Genomic DNA, 18,372 nt, shown 5'->3' on the forward strand with positions numbered 1-18,372 from the left:
TATGAAAATAATCCTCCATTTCTTGCAGTAACTGTGAAACAGAAAGCATTGCGATCATATCATGTGCAATTCTTTGGTGATGAAGCAGAGAGAGGCTGGATCAATGAATCATCTGCCATTCCCTTTGAAGGGAAAGAACGTTTCTTCAAACGTGCAGAAAATTTAATTGAAAATGCACCCAAAACCATGAAAGGCAAGTTCATGCAGATGTACAAGGTGAATACATCACGTCGCCCTGCATGGGAAGTGGGCGTGGCTGCTGCAGAAGAGGCATACAATTTGGATAGAAATGAACGCAAGCAACAGTTTACGTTTGTGTATGAAATCCCAGCTGGCAAGGGACCCAAAACTCCCAAAACATCTAAAACGCCTAAAACACCTGACTCGAAGAAAGACGAGAAAGCACTGAAACAGAAGCGAGGTCGGAAGAGAAAACAGCCCGAAGAGGAAGAAGAAAACCCAGAACAAGCTAGTCCCACTTCAAAGAAGCGAAAAGTTTCCGATGTGGAAACCACGAAGAGCCCAACTGTACCACACAAGGTGACCAAGTACGAGGGTTCATTTGAAAGCTTCTGTCACAAGCACCGGGATGGCGTGCTGGACGATCATCCTGACTATGATGATGAGCAGGTAGTGGAGTATCTCCATCAGCAGTGGAGTATGATGACAAAGGAGCAGAAGGCGAGATACACATCCAAATACACTGGGGCCGACACTGAAGAAAAACCCACACCAGGTTGGTGGATATATGCATGGTTAGAACTGAAACGTAATGCATGGCTGAGGCTGAAATGTAATGCATATCTAGGCATGAAACATAACACTGAACTCACTGAAATACTGCGTCCAACACAGGATATTATTTTGATATTAAGGCCAAACCAATTTTATTTCTTGTTTTACAGATTTTTGTCCTCAGATAACCTAAAGGCAGGAGGGAAAAAAAATAAAAATTAATTCACCAGTCAAAGTAATATTCCTTGTAAATACTCAATGTGTGTTACTTTTGGCAATTTATGAAGTGTATATGGGGCATAAAAACAATCTAAAAACACAATTTATTGTATGTTTACATTTTTGGCCAATGAATACATTAGGATTTTTTGAGCGGGGAAAATCAATTTTTATTTTTTTTCTTATTCTTGAAAAAAATCGACAGGTTGATCCGTAAAGCAAGAAATAAAATTGGTCTGGCCTAATGATACAAAATACAATTTTTTCCCAAATCACTTTTTATGTATATCCTCATGGTACGTTGAGGCAACCACAATGCTTGATTAAACTGAATGATGCACTCGAAACAATATATACCACAACAGATTGTAGAAAGTCCAGTAGAACAATTTTTACGTGCTTCAGTGAATCTTTTCAAACTTGTCTGTTCTTCATTCTAGCATTTATCTTGAGTGTTGTGCACACTATTTCAAGTTCACAGTCGTATTTATTGGTTTTGGCAGAATGCATGCCATTAACATTATTTTTACCCAACATGATGACATTACCAAGAATATGAAACCCTGGAAATACCATGTCAAAAAAATTGTTCTATAATCTTGTAATTACACTGTCTGATTGTAGGAAGTGTTCATTGTATATCTGGGCTAAGTAATCTATTTGATTAATATTGAAATATTGCTTAGTCAGTGTTTACACTGAATTTGACAAGAGTGAAGTGATTAGCAGATCACATCAACTTTGTTATTTACAGCAGCCAGTCAGTTTTCAACTAAAACTGACTTGGAGGAAACTTAATTGACAGAGTGTATACATGTCTTAATGTCATAATGTAACTCATTAAAAGTCATATTTGTGTAAGTTGGACTACTACATGTAGTTGACAATGTAATTGTGATCGTGAGCATGGGAGCCTTGAAGGTGACTGATGAAATATTTCCGTATGTATGAAATACGACACAGTAGGGATCATCTGTAGTAAAGTGCAACGCTCACGGGTATTTTTTTATTACTAAGGCCAGACCAATTTTATTTCAAGTTTTACAGATTTTTGTCCTTAGTAACCTAGAGGCAGGAAGGGGGAAAAAAATAAAGATAAAATCACCAGTTAAAGTAATATTCCTTCTAAATAGTTAAATCATTTTACTTTTGGCAATTTATGAAGTGAAATTTCTTGTAAGTTTACCTTTTTGGCCCAAAAACATTAGGATTTTATCTATTGAGGGGGAAACTTTATTCTTGAAAAAATACGACAGGCGGATCTGTCAAACAAGAAATAAAATTGGTCTGGCCTAAGTACATATTGCAGAAGCTGCAACAAAAAATGTCACATATTAGAAAATTAGTGGCTTAGTAAGTGGGTAAAATTAGAAGGAATATTTATTAGATTTATGTGATTCTTCGAACAGTTCATTGCTATTTCGGCCTATATTGTGAGAAAATACACTGTCTTAATCTGCATATGAAACTGTGCCAAGCAAAACAGGAAATGCAATTTATATTATGTCCAGTGATGTTTTATTTCAAATCTCAATTTTCATCAATAAATTTCACCTGTTTGTCATCCAAATATGTGAAAAGGGAACAGTGATATTTGTAATTTTGGTAATTTCTGCATATACTACTCTAAAAGGCTGTTTTTCCAAAACACTGTATCCGGTTAAGGGGTGTTTATGTTTGTGTGTTCACAATATTCAAGAAAATACATAATGTTGTATTTAATTAGAAATTGAATACCATACTGTGGTAAAAATGAACCTGGTATTTACGTTAACCTGAATAGTGATGACAGAGGGTCACATCCACACCACTATATATTTACAGCCTTGGGGTAGAGACCTGTAAAGATCTGGTCGTAGGAGGCGACAAACGTGATTGGGTGGTGGTCAAGCATGCTGACTTTCATTGACATGCTGATGATGTCAATCACTGATAGACCTAATAATTTACAGCCCACCGCCATATAGCTGGAATATTGCTGAGCGCAGTGTTAAACAACAAACAACTCTGATAAAATAAGTTTAATTGAATAACAGATATTGGAGGCTTTAATATTTGGACTACTTTATTTATTGAAAATTTGTCAAAACGTGACATTTTGCTCAACTATTTCCTTATGTTCCTTTCAGGCAACAGTGCGAAGAGATCTCCACGAGTAAGTAGACCCTCGGTCAAGAAGCTAGAAGCGGAAGAGGGCAATAAACTCTTTTGTGAGATAGTGGCTAAGAAACAGAAAAAGAGTGTAAGTGCAGGTTCACAGTGTATTTCAGGGGATAAGATTGGTTGCTTTGAAGGTAGGGGTAAACGCCGGCTGATAGGACTCTTCATTAGACCTTTAAGGACATGACATGTTTGAATGGAAGGATGCTTATCTGTGAATAACCTGCTTCAGTTTGAGATATTTTGATGAAACCATTTGCAGCAACTTAATCCAGAATTGTTTGTTCAAGTGATCTGATTTATCTTTAAAGTAGATTATTTGGAAAATATTTTGTAAAGAGTAAAGGCCAATCGTAACTAGAAACATTTGCCTCGGATAACCAGTGACCGTTCTGTTACGGCAGATATGTACATACATATACTAGTGTAATAATGTAATGTATTGCAGCAAATTGATGTTACATCTGACCTATTTTGGATAAAAATGCAATGATTGTAATGGATAATGTGTTGAATCAAGCTAGTATTTTGTGATGTACTAAGTTGAACACTTCCCATTTTCTTTTAAAAATACAGTTGTAATTCTTATATTGACTTCCCAAGCCTGACAAATAGGGTGCACTCTGTAGTTTGCTTACTGATGTGTTTGTAATGATTACATGTGTAAAGGTTAAGTGTAGAATAATTGCGTCCTGAACTGAGGAGAAAATCAATTTTAAATGGAGCAAGTGTCTTTGGTTTGGTTTGAAGATGGCCGAGACATATATTAGAATCCATTGTCCTTTTTTCATGATAAGAATTATCATAAGGCTTAAAAGATGAATAATCATGATTATAAATGGGAACTTGTCCCAAAGTTATTTTGCACCTAATAGTATAATAACTAAAATAGTTTGTCACCAAGACGCTTGTAAAGGTCATATCATTGAAGGTTGAGTGGATAACATTTGAAGAATTGCTTGTATATTGTGATTAAAGAAGAAAATTTATTTCAAAATGGCACAAGCCAAACTGGTTACATGTAGAGATTGTCCATTGCATATTTCAGAATCTATTGTCACTGTCTTAATATGAATTATGAAGTTAAGAGTCATCCCAAAAATATGATTAGTCTTATGTATGTGTGTACTTCATTAAGTCCGCTGGTATAGAAGTAAATATTGTGAAAACACTACAAGCAAAAAACTAACATGATTAATCTTATATAATTGTGTGTGTATACTTCAGTAAGTCCGCTGGTATTCATGTAAATATTGTGAAAATACTACAAGCCAAGCTTCTGTTAAATTTAGTTTGGTGAAGCCTGTTAATAATGAATAAATGTTTGCTAACTGGATGGCCGACATCCCAAATTAATTTAACTGATGAACACAGCTAGCATCTGAATTGTCAATAAGCAGCTACACTGTATGCCAAAACCTTCCTGCCTACAAGTCCGAACTTATCTCTTGGCGTTGTTTTGGTAGAGTTTCGTATTATAATATGCATTATTATTAGGCGAGCTTGCTAAAAAAATTATTAGACTCAACTTCGGACCAGTGGCAGAAGTTATGGCTGCAGGTATTTTGTCAACTTTGATTATCCAGTGTGTTAAATCTCTGTTCTATTATGATGAAAACCCAATACCGTTTTTCACTAAAGCTTTTGTTGTGACATCACCTTTTTCATCTCTTGTTAACATCTCACCCAATTTTTTCTTTCTTCTTAAAGTTTAAAAGTCAAGAACCAGTCAAAGTAACTTGTTTCAATATATGGGCGGTGGGGTAGCCTAGTGGTTAAAAAGTTCGCTCACCATGCTGAAGACCCAGGTTTGATTCCCTACATGGGTACAACATGTGAAGCCCATTTCTGATGTTGACCATCGTGATATTGCTGGAATATTGTTAAAAGCTGTGTAAAACCATACTCACTCAAAGTTCAATATATGCTGCGCACATGCAAACACTGATAGAAATTTACACTAGCTTATAGTCAAAGTACCTTAATTGTTCAAGTGTCTTAAGGACCAGTAGAAATTGGCCATTTTTATTGAGTTTTGATATGTTACTATTACAAGGGCAAGTGGATTGAAAGTATTTGTTTCTATCTCTGACACCATCATTTTAATTGGAAGACTAGTAATTAGTATTTATTTACCTTGAATTATTTGCTCATTTAAATGGGTCCTCAAGCAGTCAGCTATTCCTAGTTGTATTGGAGATAGTACTCAACAAGAATAGTTGGTACTACTGAGCTTTATTTCCAATTTTGTGAAAGATAGTGATAATTCTTTTTGATAGTTAATGTGATTTGGACCAAATTCGAAACAAAGCTGTGTGGAGAATGGTATAGTTATCGTAATAGAATAGAGATGTTACACACTGGAAAACCAGGTAGGCTGTTTTGTTCTCTGGTCATGATGCTATGGTCTGGTGATAACATCACGATTCTTTTCATTATATCTGTTTGAATGAAATTTCAATTCCTTGGTTGTAAAGCTGATCTTATCCCTCTGAATTATATGTTGTACTCGCGTTGCCTCATTCTGATCTTCTAGCCAGCTATTGCCACTTCAGCATTTCAAAATTGTTTCCATGCAGTAACTTTGATAACAGAAATGAAATCCTGCACCTCTGTTAACTTTTTCTGCATGAGTGCCCTGTTTTCCTCCGATCGATTCTTACACGCTCCTTAGATCCACTCTCGGGACTTTGCAGCTGCAGGCTCGTGTGTAGTTGCTTGTCCATCAACTTTATAGGTTGTGCCATCGGGAGTGCTTGAGTCATTGGCGTGTTAGAGAAATATACCTCAGTCAGCTACCCCGAGAGTTGCATGGTCTGTGACCTTCACCCTGCTTGCGGGCATGTGTGGGGGTCATCGTCATGACCGCCCCATTGCTTCTCCCCAATAGCTGGCTGGGACAGAATGAGCCTTTTTGCCAGATTGGTGTATATTGGCAGTCTGTATTGCTATGCTTGCAGTTACTAATAATTGAGGTATGGTGAGAGAAAGATTATCATGAAATTTTCTATTTGAAAACCATTAGAGCAATATCTTGATAGAATTTGGATCAACATTGTAATAATTTCTTCTCTAGAACCTGGGAAAATAAAACTGGAATAGTCATTTGTTGCAATGATTACAGAATTCTGTTCAGAAAGAGATGAAAATAGGTTACAAATTATGTACCTCTTTCTTGCTGATTGCTTTACTAATAATTTCTATTTGAGTGCTTGTTCGTGGTGATTAAAACTACATCTTCTGGCTTCGTCTTGGTACTCGTGAGCACTCTTTACATGAAAATAAGCTTTTGAATGCAAGATTTTGCTGGCAGCCTCGGGAGAGGAAAGGAGAAAGGAGTAGTGGCCGACCGGTGAGGGAGACGAGGCGAGTTATCAAGATGGATTTGGATGAGGCTGAGGGCGAAACTGAACCTGAGGTCAAGGCCCTTCCTGGGTCAGAGGTCACAGATGTAGCACCCGAGGAGGAGAAGAAGGAAGAATCTGGGGTTTGTATCAATTTTTATATATGTGTTTGTTTCATGTCTTTTGAAATTTATAACAGATGAAATATTAAGGGTAAGACCCACATTGTAACTGTTTTACAAGATTTCAGATCATTTAAAGTTGTTCGAGAACTAAGACATTCTGACACTATCAGTTAATAGCAAAATTCAATTTTTTGAGAATTAAGTTACATATTTGAATTTCCATATCATGCTTGACTCTCACATGCCTTTTGCACATCTTAAAGCTTCAATTGTAACTCTCCATCGACCTAAGACCCTAAACTTATTTCTTGTACTTAGCTTAGGTATTGTTTATTTCAAGACAAAATAAAGATAAAAGTCTTTTGTAAACAAATGACATAAGAATTGTTTTGCTTGCACTCATTTCCAAAGGTTGTACACCAGGTATTATACTGCTTTATACCAAGGTCATAAAAGACGTTCAAAAAATGTTCCGGAGAATTTTCCAGTGTCTCTAATACACTGTTGTGTCTGTGGGCAACCTTTCTAACCGTTTACCTTACCCACTCAATAAGCAGCACATGCGATTCAGGCAGTGTATCAATAAGAAAGGTATTACCTCAAAGTGTCCTTAGATTTAATGAACTATTTTCTGTGAATGACGTCGGTTATTATTAGCATTTATTCTCCAAACATGTTTAATGTAAAGGAAGGGAAGGGAATATCCATCAGTTGAACCACAACTGTAGAAAGGGGATAACTTTTACTTTGTGACGGGCGTGGGATAACTTAGTGAGTTGTGGCAAATTTACTTGTTACAAAAATTTGATCCCTTAATTGTTATTATTAATATTATTTGCGGTCGGGTAGGGGGTGTTATGGCTGGTGTCTGTGACAAGGTATTGCTATCCCAGTGGCATTCTGGATGAGAATAGGTCCCGAGCAACCCATGCTTGTTGGTCAAAGCGTCTGGGGGCGGTGGGGTAGCGTAGTGGTTAAAGTGTTCGCTCATCAAGCCAAAGACCTGGGTTCAATTCCCCAACTGGATACAATGTGTGAAGCCCATTTCTTGTGTTCCCCACCGTGATGGCGTAAAACTACACTCAATCAATCGAAGCATCTAACTGGATCTGATGTTCAGTGTTTGTGACTCTGTTGATTGCCCCTTCTTGTAGCCCAACAGAGTTGGATGCTGTAATACTGAGTCTGTCCTTTACTGATTATGTACTGTACGTCTTCATGTAGCTGGAATATTGCTGTCAACAGACAAACAAGCTTGGTATTGCTACAGTGTATCAGATGGGACATCCACCTCAGTATTTTGTAGTTTAGTGAAAGACATTTCTCTTGATCTTCTAATAGTCCTGGTGTCTTGCTACCCACTCCTTTCCTCTGCAGAGTGTTTTATAATAAAAGAAGGTTATATTTATTTTCAGACTTGATGTAGAAGGTAGATCAACTACCAACTGAGAGCGTAATGCAAGAACATTCATATAACAACATGAATCAATTCATCAAGAAAATCCATATAGATTTAATACCACAGTAAATGAGTCTAGCTAGTATTTGCTGCACATATATAATTATATACACATGTTCTTTATTGAGGACAAATAATATTATTCTTTTATGCATAATAAAAACCAAACAATTAACATGTCCGTCAGTGTTTGTTATTTGTGCATATTGGATACGCACAGTGATCAAACTGCTGGAACACGGATCAATGGAATAACGAGGAGGAGTAATGGAAGGATAAAGAGGGAAAGGCCACACAATTCAATCGTCTTTCAAGGCAGTTTGACTAGAAACTTCGCCAAAATTCAACTGTTTTGTTCTGACATGTTTGTATGGCAAAAAACAAACAATGAATTTTGACAGTAGATTGAGCATGCACCAAAGGACAGTTGTAATGAGTGTCGAAGTACCCAATACTTACACCAAACATAACCAAATTCAATTACATCACAGTATTGATATTTTGCTGGTATGTCCAGAATCTGATAATTGAACATGCAGACTCCTTTTTATCCAACTACACATCGGGTTAGCTGTGTGTCTGTTGTGTTGGTAACTTCAAGCATGTGAATAAATATGACCCCAGTTTCGCTCAATGGAACTGAAGGAGAAGAATGAAGCTGGATGTTTCTCATTTTCGTTTGTAGCTGCCACCACCACCACCACCACCACCACCAGTTGAACCGGCGAAGTCACGGAGAGGTCACAAGAGCGATGTGGTCAGTAATGGAAGCGAGGAGACGACCATCAAAATGGAAGTGGAAGCCCCTGCTTCTGTCCCAGTGCCCGAGGGAAAGAGGAAGCGAACTGCTCGTGTAAAGGTGGAATGTCAAGGTCACAGCTCAGATTCGGGGTCAGACACACAGGTATGGTTCATGGACATAAGCTTGGTATTGTCAGTGTCGTGCTTGGAGAAAGGGTTGTGGCTGTTGTGTTGAACTATTTGGTTGCTTGACCATGCTGCCTGACCACTGGTAGAAAAGTTCTTGACAGAATCTTGGTACAGATGCAGTCTTGTGGTGTTTTGTGAAACTTTGTTCCCCCTGTATCATTCACTGGTACTCTGACTTGTGCAGAGTTATGCCCCTTTGTTGTGAGGATCCTTTGGTTATGGGTTCAAATCCTAGATCTTCAATGAAAGTTTGTGTTATCACCAGACCTGAATACGTGACATTTCGCAGTTTGACTCGCTGTCATTCTTTTGTACATTTCAAAGTTTTTCATTTAAAATTTTCATACGAAGAATTGTCGTTTGCCTGTTAAGAGCATAGATCAACCATCCTTGATTTACATATTGAACACCAGCTTCAAAGTCTTTTATGATCTGAACAATTTTAGACTTAACATTTTCAGGACCTGGAACTGAGAATTGGTTTTAACTGATTCTTTGTATTTATTATACTTTCTGTTTAATAATATTGCTGCATAGTTTGCCAGCATGTTATTTTAGTTTGATTTACCATTGCTATTTTCACATGTACAGTCAAGACTGATGACAACCATTTCAGGTTGACGTGAAGCCCATCAAGACACTGAAGATGCCAAAGGATGTGGATCCTGACTTGGACTTGGAAATCTTCAAGCTAAATGCCAGTGACAATACCAAGCGTGAACCCATCTGTCTGATCTGTGAGGACGTGGGCAATCTGGTGGAGTGTACTGGACCCTGTCAGGGTCATTTCCATGTGGATTGTCTCGGCCTCGGACAAGAACCAACAGGAGATTTCAAGTGTGACGAGTGCCAGTCAGGTATGTACATGTCTACTGTTGCTGCTGCTACTACTACTACTACTTCTTGTTGATATGTTATTCTACTCTGAAGAAAATAAAGTTTAAGAATTAAAATTAAAATACCAGATTCATGACAACGGTCATGCCATGATAGAGGAACTAGTATCATGGATTTCTCAGCTATTCTTTCACGTTATTTTTATGCCCCAACCTGAAAAGGTCACAAGTATATCAGTCCGTTTGTCCACTTTAAACTTGAAAACTATTGGTTGGAATATTTTAATTTTGTTACTGCCATATAGCTTGAACAATGCTGCTTGTGGCATTAAACAACTAACAAAACAAACAAACCTATTTTCAAATTTTGGAACCACCTTTGTCTAAAGGAGAGGTGCAGTGCAAATTTTGTTTCAGATTTTCTAATTTTAGAAAGTTTTGAACTTCAAAAAATACCAAGGGAATTCAAAGAATATGAAATATACATCATGCAATAATTCTGAAATAGGTTTTCCTTCAGATTCATATTTCCGTTTTTGTGATCAAAAGGCACTCTGAGTGGTGAGATATAGGTTGTTCTTTAATAGGCTTTCCCAGGAGTTCAGTGTAACAGTAGCAAAGAATATGTGTGTGTCTAACCAGAGAGACGTTGATAACAAACAGAAGCACAAATAATTTGGTTTGTTTGTAAGGGAAATTATTTAGCCAAAATGTCAAAGTTAGATTTCGCTCTCGTCATTGTTTGATGTTGGTCCTCATCTTTTTATGTGCATGATTTCAGGCACCCATGTGTGTTTCTCCTGTAAGAAGTCTGATGGAGAAGTGCGGCGGTGCTCGGTGTCCCAGTGCGGGCCGCTTCTACCATGAGGAGTGTGTTGTCAAGTACCCCCAGTCCCATGTCGAGGGCAAGAAATTCACCTGTCCCTTGCATGCATGTGCCACATGTGTGTCAGAAAACAACAAGAACCCAAAGGCAGCCAAAGGTTGGTATGAAATAATCACAACCATTATGGAATTCAATGTTGAAAAATTGAATGGTTGACAGACTTTCAAACTTGGTTTGCAGCATGTCAGATTTGCCTAAGGCATGGTCCCTGTCTCATATTTTTAATGGTCATTTATCCTCACTGAATGGGAACACACTGGTTTTTAAGATTTATTTCCCTGTCCTCTTAATTGATGTGTTATAGGAGTGGTAGAGTATGTCCGTTTCCTATTACATGCTTTACAAAAATAGGGTAGGTGTGTCGATTTTATCTTTGTTATTCTTTTTACTTTTCATTTCATTTTTCAGTAGCACCAGGTGGGACTGAAAATGTCTTCAACAGTACGGTATCATGTAGTGACAATGCTGTGTGGGGAAAAATTGAAGATTTTTATATCAAATAATTATTCATGCTATTTATTTGCAGGTTTCATCAGTGAGAGCCTATTGTGCCAGTTCAGTGCAATCCATTTAAGCCCTATATTCACTAAAAAACCATGAAAACATCTTACTCGATTTTGGATGAAAATGATGGGTTGAAATGCACTCCAGTCATGATTTTGACTTGGTTAAAAAAAAGTTTAGGGTCGGGGGGTTAGGATAGGGTGCGTCAGGTAACCGAAACAGACATTTATTTATGAGAGGGTTTAGGATAGGGTCGCGTCAGGTAACCGGAAACAGACATTTTTTTTATGCTTTATTGAACTCTCTGTTCATTAAAAAACATTGTAGAGGTTGAAATTTTGACCAAGGTACTTATTGGAACCAGACATCTTTATGACAGGTCCCATCATGAGAGTGTGACAGGTCGATCAAGAGTACTACCTCGAATGGTTTAGCCTTGTCTTCGGTGTCTCCACTGTTAGAAGCAGTGTATTTTATCATATAAATTATGTCAAGCGAGTTATTTGGTGTGTGTTTTCAGGTCGTTTGTATCGCTAGTGTCGCTGCCCAACAGCCGCACTCATGTTGGGACTTCTGTATTGCTGCAGGGAGCAAGAACTTGGCAGGACTGAACATAGTGTGTAGCAACCATTTCCAACCCAAGAAATCTCAGGCTCACCATAGCCAGTTGGTGCTTTATCAATTTTACTCCATGAGTAAAATTACATTTTTTTATGCTTTATTGAACTCTCTGTTCATTAAAAAACATTGTAGAGGTTGAAATTTTGACCAAGGTACTTATTGGAACCAGACATCTTTATGACAGGTCCCATCATGAGAGTGTGACAGGTCGATCAAGAGTACTACCTTGAATGGTTTAGCCTTGTCTTCGGTGTCTCCACTGTTAGAAGCAGTGTATTTTATCATATAAATTATGTCAACGAGTTATTTGGTGTGTGTTTTCAGGTCGTTTGTATCGCTGTGTCCGCTGCCCAACAGCGTACCATGTTGGGGACTTCTGTATTGCTGCAGGGAGCAAGAACTTGGCAGGACTGAACATAGTGTGTAGCAACCATTTCCAACCCAAGAAATCTCAGGCTCACCATAGCCATGTCAATGTCAGTTGGTGCTTTATATGTAGCCAGGGTAAGTTCTTCTGTTAAATATCCAGGTTAGAATTGATCTTCAGTAACCCATGCTTGTCATAAGAGGCGATTAACAGGATTGGGTGGTCAGTTTTGCTTACTTGGTTGACACATGTTATCGTATCGCAATTGCGTAGATCGATGCTCATTGGATTGTCTGGTCCAGACTCAATTATTTACAGACCGTTGCCATATAGCAGGAATATTGCTGAATGCGGCATAAAACTCGCTCACACTCTTGAGACCAGAATACTTTATGGTGAATGTTTGATGTGAAGTGTCATCTGAAAAATATTTGTTCTTCTGGGACCAGATCCACGAAACGTTTGTAGTGCTACGACATTTGTAAGCCTATGGTAAACTATAGAGTTACGACAGGTTGCAGCGTTACAAACTGTTTGTAGATCGGGACCCTGAGGAATTAGGAAATTGTCATACGTTCAGGAAAATATTTTTTTATGGTTTGATTCTGAAAATGATTTGTGTGTGTGTGTGCGTGTTTGTGTATATGAAAAAGGTCTGGGATTTATTTAGATCTGCTCAGAACCCAATAGTTTGGCCCCAGTCTATATTAAATGGCAGTAAAAAATCCAAGTTTCAATATAAGACTTCTTGATACATGAATAGAAAAAGTAAAAACATTCAATTTTAAACTATTCCGTAGGTTTTTCCCAATTTTCTTTTGGAGGGACATAACTTTGGAAACACTGCTATGAAAGTGTAAGTTTTGGTGAATAAGGACTTGAACAGTAAGCAAATATTTTTACAAATTTGTCTATTGATTGTAGGTGGCACACTGTTGTGTTGTGAGAGCTGCCCCCTGCAGCATTCCATGCCCAGTGTCTGAAGATTGACTTCCCCCAGGGAAGCTGGTACTGCCATACCTGTCGAAGTGGGAAGAAACCTCTCTATGGTGACATTATTTGGGTCAAGCTTGGAAACTACAGGTAAGGAACTCCACAATATGACAGGGACGGTGGGGTAGCTTAGTGGTTAAAGCGTTTGCCCGTCATGATGAAGATCTGGGTTCTATTCCCCACATGGGTGCAATGTCTGTCGTCCCCTGCCATGATATTGCTGGAATATTGCTCAAAAGCATTGTAAAACCAAACTAACTCACTCACTCACTCACTCTCTCACAATATGAGCATATAAGTTAACTTGTTTGTTACAAGGGTATGAAAATAGGAAAGGACATTCTTTTTCAGAAGAAGTCCTCCTTGGGGTACATATAAGCATTAAAATGTCCATTTTAAATCCTACAACAGTTGTAACTATATTTTTCAATAAAATATTTACAAAACAAAAAACCCGTTTTGAGACCACCCCTACAGGGCCCCACCTGGCCCCCTACAGCCAAGAGCAGGGAACTCGCACCGACTACCTCGTACCTCACTTTTCATGCTGTCGTTCTGTTGAATAGAAGTATGTGGTGTTTGTTTCGAGTTTGCTCTCCTACCGATAAGATGAGTGTAAAGAGTCTCAATCTGTATGTATGGTTCCTTTCTTTACGCACGGGCGTTAGATGGGCTTCATATATTGATATTCTCATTCATCTTTTGCCGTGGGTTCTCTGTTTTCCAGCCTTGTGGCAGGCAAAATGGCGGACCGCGTGATCGTGGTTTCCTTGCTACATGCATGTTCTTGGTAGCTTGTAGTAGGGAGTTCATATATTTTGCATATTATATGGGAGACTTGCCTAAATTCTCTCTTTTCAGCAAATTTGTGCTAAGTCGTTGATAGAGTGTTGGTTTAGTATCACTCAACTTTACTCACTAGTATGTACAAGCAGGTGCGGCTAGCCTTTTTTCTGCTTTGCATTGTATGTTTAGTATTGGCTCTAGCTTGTAGCATTTAAAAATCACCCCTGCGTTTGTTGCTATTTACTTGTGTTTATATGTTTGCGGCTTCACAGTTCCTGCTAGTAGCACTGGCGTGGTTCTGTTTGTTGCAGTTTGAGCCCTGTGCGTTGTGCCGTGCCACACTACCGCCACAGGATGGCCATAAGGTGTGCCTCCGGTGTTTAGCCGAGGACGTTCACGGCGATCAAGGATGTTCATAATAAGCGCCCTTGTGTCTATATTCCTGTTACGTTATGTTGTGTTATGTAACACCAGTGTTCGCGAATAGTGTCTGACCCTCTGACAAATCCAGCAGATTTGCCAACGGTCCGAAAGAAGTCTGATTTTATGTTTTTTCACTAATCTGCTTCAGGCGGAGGATAATATTTGATGAAAGGTTTCTAAGGAAATTCCTTTGTCGTCCCCCCACTTACTCCTCCCCCACAAACAATGTTGCTACACTAACGATTGATTTCTTACTTATAGCAGCAGCGGAGATCGTCGGTGCACATTCTTATATCAGACGTGGTTTCCAGACTCCCGAGAGGAGATTGGTACCCGGTCTATGGGTAGAGATTGCACTGGCGCATCATTTGGGGGAGGTCCCGACCCGAGCTTTGGCTCCGGGGATGCTCTGAACAGGGACTAGCACTGATCTGGGCTTCAGCCCCGGTACAGCGCAGATCCCCGGCGCCGGTAGCTCAGGTCTCGATGTGGCGGAGCTACTGAGCTGCCGATCACCTGTGTACACCAGGGGAACCCTGCATTGCCAGTCTCGGGACCGGGGTTCGGACACTCTGAACCTGGGGACTATCACCTACCCGGCCTTCGGCCCCGGTACGGCGCAGATCCCCAGCACCGGTAGCTCAGGCCTCGGCCTGATGTCAATCGACACCCAGGCCAGGAGGCTGTTGAGTGTGACGGAGCTACCGAGCTGCCGATCACCTCGGCGCTCCAAGGTCTACCCGTGTACAGGGGAACCCTGCATTGCCAGGCTACTCTCATGTGTCTTGGGACTGGGGGTCGGACTAGCACCGACCTGGGCTTTGGCCCCTGTACGGAGCAGATCCCCGGCGCTGTTAGCTCAGGTCTTGGCCCGATGTCTATCGACGCCCTGGCCAAGAGGCTGTTGAGTGTGACGGAGCTACCGATCACCTCGATGCACCGAGGTCTACCTGTGTAGACCAGGGGAACCCTGCATTGTCAGGCTACTACCAGGTGTTTCAGGATTGGGGTTCGAACTCGAACCGCCTACCTGAGCACTTATATATTATATATGTATGGGTATTTATATAGCGCTATAGGCTATGGTTGACTATATGCTCAGTGCGCTTTTGGAGACAGTACTGGGGAACCCTGATTTATCAGGCTACTCCTACGTGTTTCGGGATCGGGGTTCGGTCTAGAACTGCCGAGCTTCGGCTCCACTGATGCTCTGAACCCAGTGAGTGGCACCAACCAAGAAGCTATCGAGTGTGCCGGGTGTGTTGGTCACCTTGACGCTCTGAGGTCTGTCTGAGTGCTTGGGATACCTTGATTTATCAGGCTTCTCCCATGTGCCTCGGAACCGGGGTTCAGGCTAGTACAGTGGACAAGTCGATATGAGCTTCGGCTCTTATCGCTGCTTTGAACTTAACACTGAGTAGGTTCGTCCCTGAGGCAAGTACGAGATAGAATCGTGGCTGTGTTGCCTCAGGTGTTGTCCACGTCGAATACCAGAACCGTTGGAGTTCGCCTCCCGGAGGGAAGCCTGCTTCCAGCAAGGCATCCAGGACAAGGCTGTCCCGTCAGTCTGCCGTTCTTCCCCATAACAGCTCAACGCTGTATGCTCCACTCGGCACTTTATCAGCTCTGCTGAGGGAGCTGGTGGAAAGAGGAAAGAGCTCCGGTGATTTTCATCGGCGACTCACGGCGGCATCCGACGGAGGTCAACTCTCATCTGGCTAGGGATTGCATTGTAGCTGTGCCAGCCAAATGATGAGTGCGGTTATGGGCCTATGGTGCCTGGGACTGTTTCAAAGAATACGGAAGTCTGTCGAGCTTCTCGTTAATCCCTCAGGTGCCCAGGCACGGGCAAACGTTATGTTGCCGACGTCAGGGGTTAACTGTATTCTGCCACAAACCCCCGGTTGGAGTGCGACGCACACCAGTGTCGGCTTCCTGAGAGACGACGAAAATACTCTGTGCCAAGATACAGTCTCTGCTGGGCAAGGCAACCGTCGAGGTGGTTTCCAATGGTCAGGAAAATGTGGGGTTTGACTCCATTTATTTCCTCGTTGCCATTAAGACCGGAATGTTCAGACCCATTCTCATCTGAGAGCTGAACAAGTTAATAGAGGTACTGTCCTTCAAGATTAAGACACCGCACTCGGTGATCACATCTGTTGAGACAGGGGATTGGCGCACGTCAATCGACCTCGAGGTCACGCACCTCCATGTTCCATTGCACCCTGATTTCAAGATTTACCTTCGGTTCTTCTTCGATGGGACGTGCTACCAGTTTCGTGTGCTCCCCTTAGGCTACATTACAGCGCCAAGGGTGTTCACCAAATTGAGGTTTATTACAGCCCAGATAGCCAGATCGCAGTGCTGGTGTTCTCACCTGTACCTAGGCGACTGGCTCATCGGGGGTTTTAGAATAACAGTAGAGTCTGGGAACCTCACGATCAGTGTTGGTCACTCTTACGAAACTGGGCCGAATTGTCACGCAGTCAGATGGACAGACGTCAGGCATCTCTCTGAGGGGCTCCCCCTGGAGGCACCATCGCTCTCAGTCCAGCCAGATGCATCCCTCCCGGGTTGGGGCGATGTTCTGGGCGACCTGCGGTCTCTTGACGACGAAGTCACAACCTGCACATCAATGTGCTGGAATTTACAGAAGTCAGGTTTGTGTTCGATCCCGCACGCCAGGATTCGAATTACCTTTTCAGACAGACATTTTCACTCTGAACGGGGCGGCTTCGCTGGTTCGGCCTTTATTAGGGTTGGGAGTTGTTTCAGCATGTCCCCATACATTCCTTTCCATTGTAATGGGTTTAAATGTTGCCAGACAGAATGCCTCTCCTGTCTCAAATACCTTTGAGTGTCTGTCTTATGCTTATATGTACCCCAAGGAGGACTTCTTCTGAAAAAGAATTATACAAACCTGTAGAGGTTATGAATTCTTTGAAGAAAGTCCTCCTTGGGGTACTGCCTCCCCTCATTCTGTCTGATACATTTAGCTTGAAAAGTGAGGTACGCGGTAGGGGGCCAGGTGGGGCCCTGTAGGGGTTGGTCTCACAAGACAAAAAGAGTTTTTTGTTTTGTAAATATTTTATTGAAAAATATAGTTACAGCTGGTCGTAGGATTTTAAATGGACATTTTAATGCTTATATGTACCCCAAAGGAGGACTTTCTTCAAAGATTTCATAACCTCTGCAGGTTTCTATAAATTTTTGATGTAGCAACAATTCAGTGTCCTTCACAATAGGTTTAATCTAAATGTCTGTAACAAAAGCATATGGCATGTGTTATATAGTTCCTGTTATTTTCAGTTTTCTAATTAATAGGAGTCCTTGAGTTTTTCTGTGGTAGTATATGAATCTTGGAGCCATTATGTCTTCATCTTCAACAACTAGTTTTATGGACACTTTGACTGTCATGTGTAAATGCAAACTCTGCCATCTTTTAAGTCAAGAGCAATTAGTTTTCAATCAGTCTGAATTAGTTGATGGGCAACTGAAGCTGTTTATGTAAAATGTATGTTGGGGACGCCTCGTCCTGAACTGTAAATCATTAACTGTTACAGATGGTGGCCTGGAGAGATATGTCATCCACGGAATGTACCCACAAATATCCAGGAGAAGCCGCACGATGTTGGGGAGTTTCCAGTCAAGTTCCTTGGATCTAGAGATTATTTCTGGCTCTACCAGGGCAGGTAAGATACAGAAATGAACTGATTCACTGATTAATGATGCCTCGTTTAGCCAACTTCATTTGCCTTCTACAGTCCATTAACCCCTGAGAAAGAAATCATATTTATTATGTGAAGTTGCCATTAAAGATACCATGAATATTTGAATCAAAGGTATGGGTACCTTTTCTTTCTAAGGTGTCACTTTTCAAATTTCAGAGTGTTCTTGTTCCAAGAAGGGGACAAAGGAAGCAGAGATTCCACAACAAAGGGCATTGCTAAGATCTTCTCTAAAGGTATGATTCTGTATCAGATC

The 18,372-nt window shown here is 40.6% G+C and overlaps 1 protein-coding gene and 1 non-coding gene across 2 annotated transcripts in view; both read left to right on the forward strand.

The window, feature by feature from the left end:
* Positions 1-18,372, forward strand: part of LOC124281930 (histone-lysine N-methyltransferase NSD2-like) — a 39,490-nt gene that overhangs the window by 4,254 nt on the left and 16,864 nt on the right. Inside the window, 12 exon segments of the mRNA XM_046717936.1 lie at positions 29-736; positions 3,084-3,196; positions 6,428-6,601; positions 8,728-8,946; positions 9,589-9,829; positions 10,590-10,657; positions 10,659-10,791; positions 12,144-12,323; positions 13,111-13,139; positions 13,142-13,269; positions 17,952-18,080; positions 18,276-18,352. Coding sequence (XP_046573892.1) covers positions 29-736; positions 3,084-3,196; positions 6,428-6,601; positions 8,728-8,946; positions 9,589-9,829; positions 10,590-10,657; positions 10,659-10,791; positions 12,144-12,323; positions 13,111-13,139; positions 13,142-13,269; positions 17,952-18,080; positions 18,276-18,352 — 2,199 coding nt within the window.
* On the forward strand, positions 5,775-5,940 carry LOC124281951. Its single transcript, XR_006900007.1, has one exon. It is a non-coding gene; the product is annotated as a small nucleolar RNA SNORA53 (small nucleolar RNA).

This window comes from Haliotis rubra, unplaced genomic scaffold (genome assembly GCF_003918875.1).
Source record: "Haliotis rubra isolate DU_JTF1 unplaced genomic scaffold, ASM391887v1 Scf290, whole genome shotgun sequence".
Lineage (NCBI taxonomy): Eukaryota > Metazoa > Mollusca > Gastropoda > Lepetellida > Haliotidae > Haliotis > Haliotis rubra.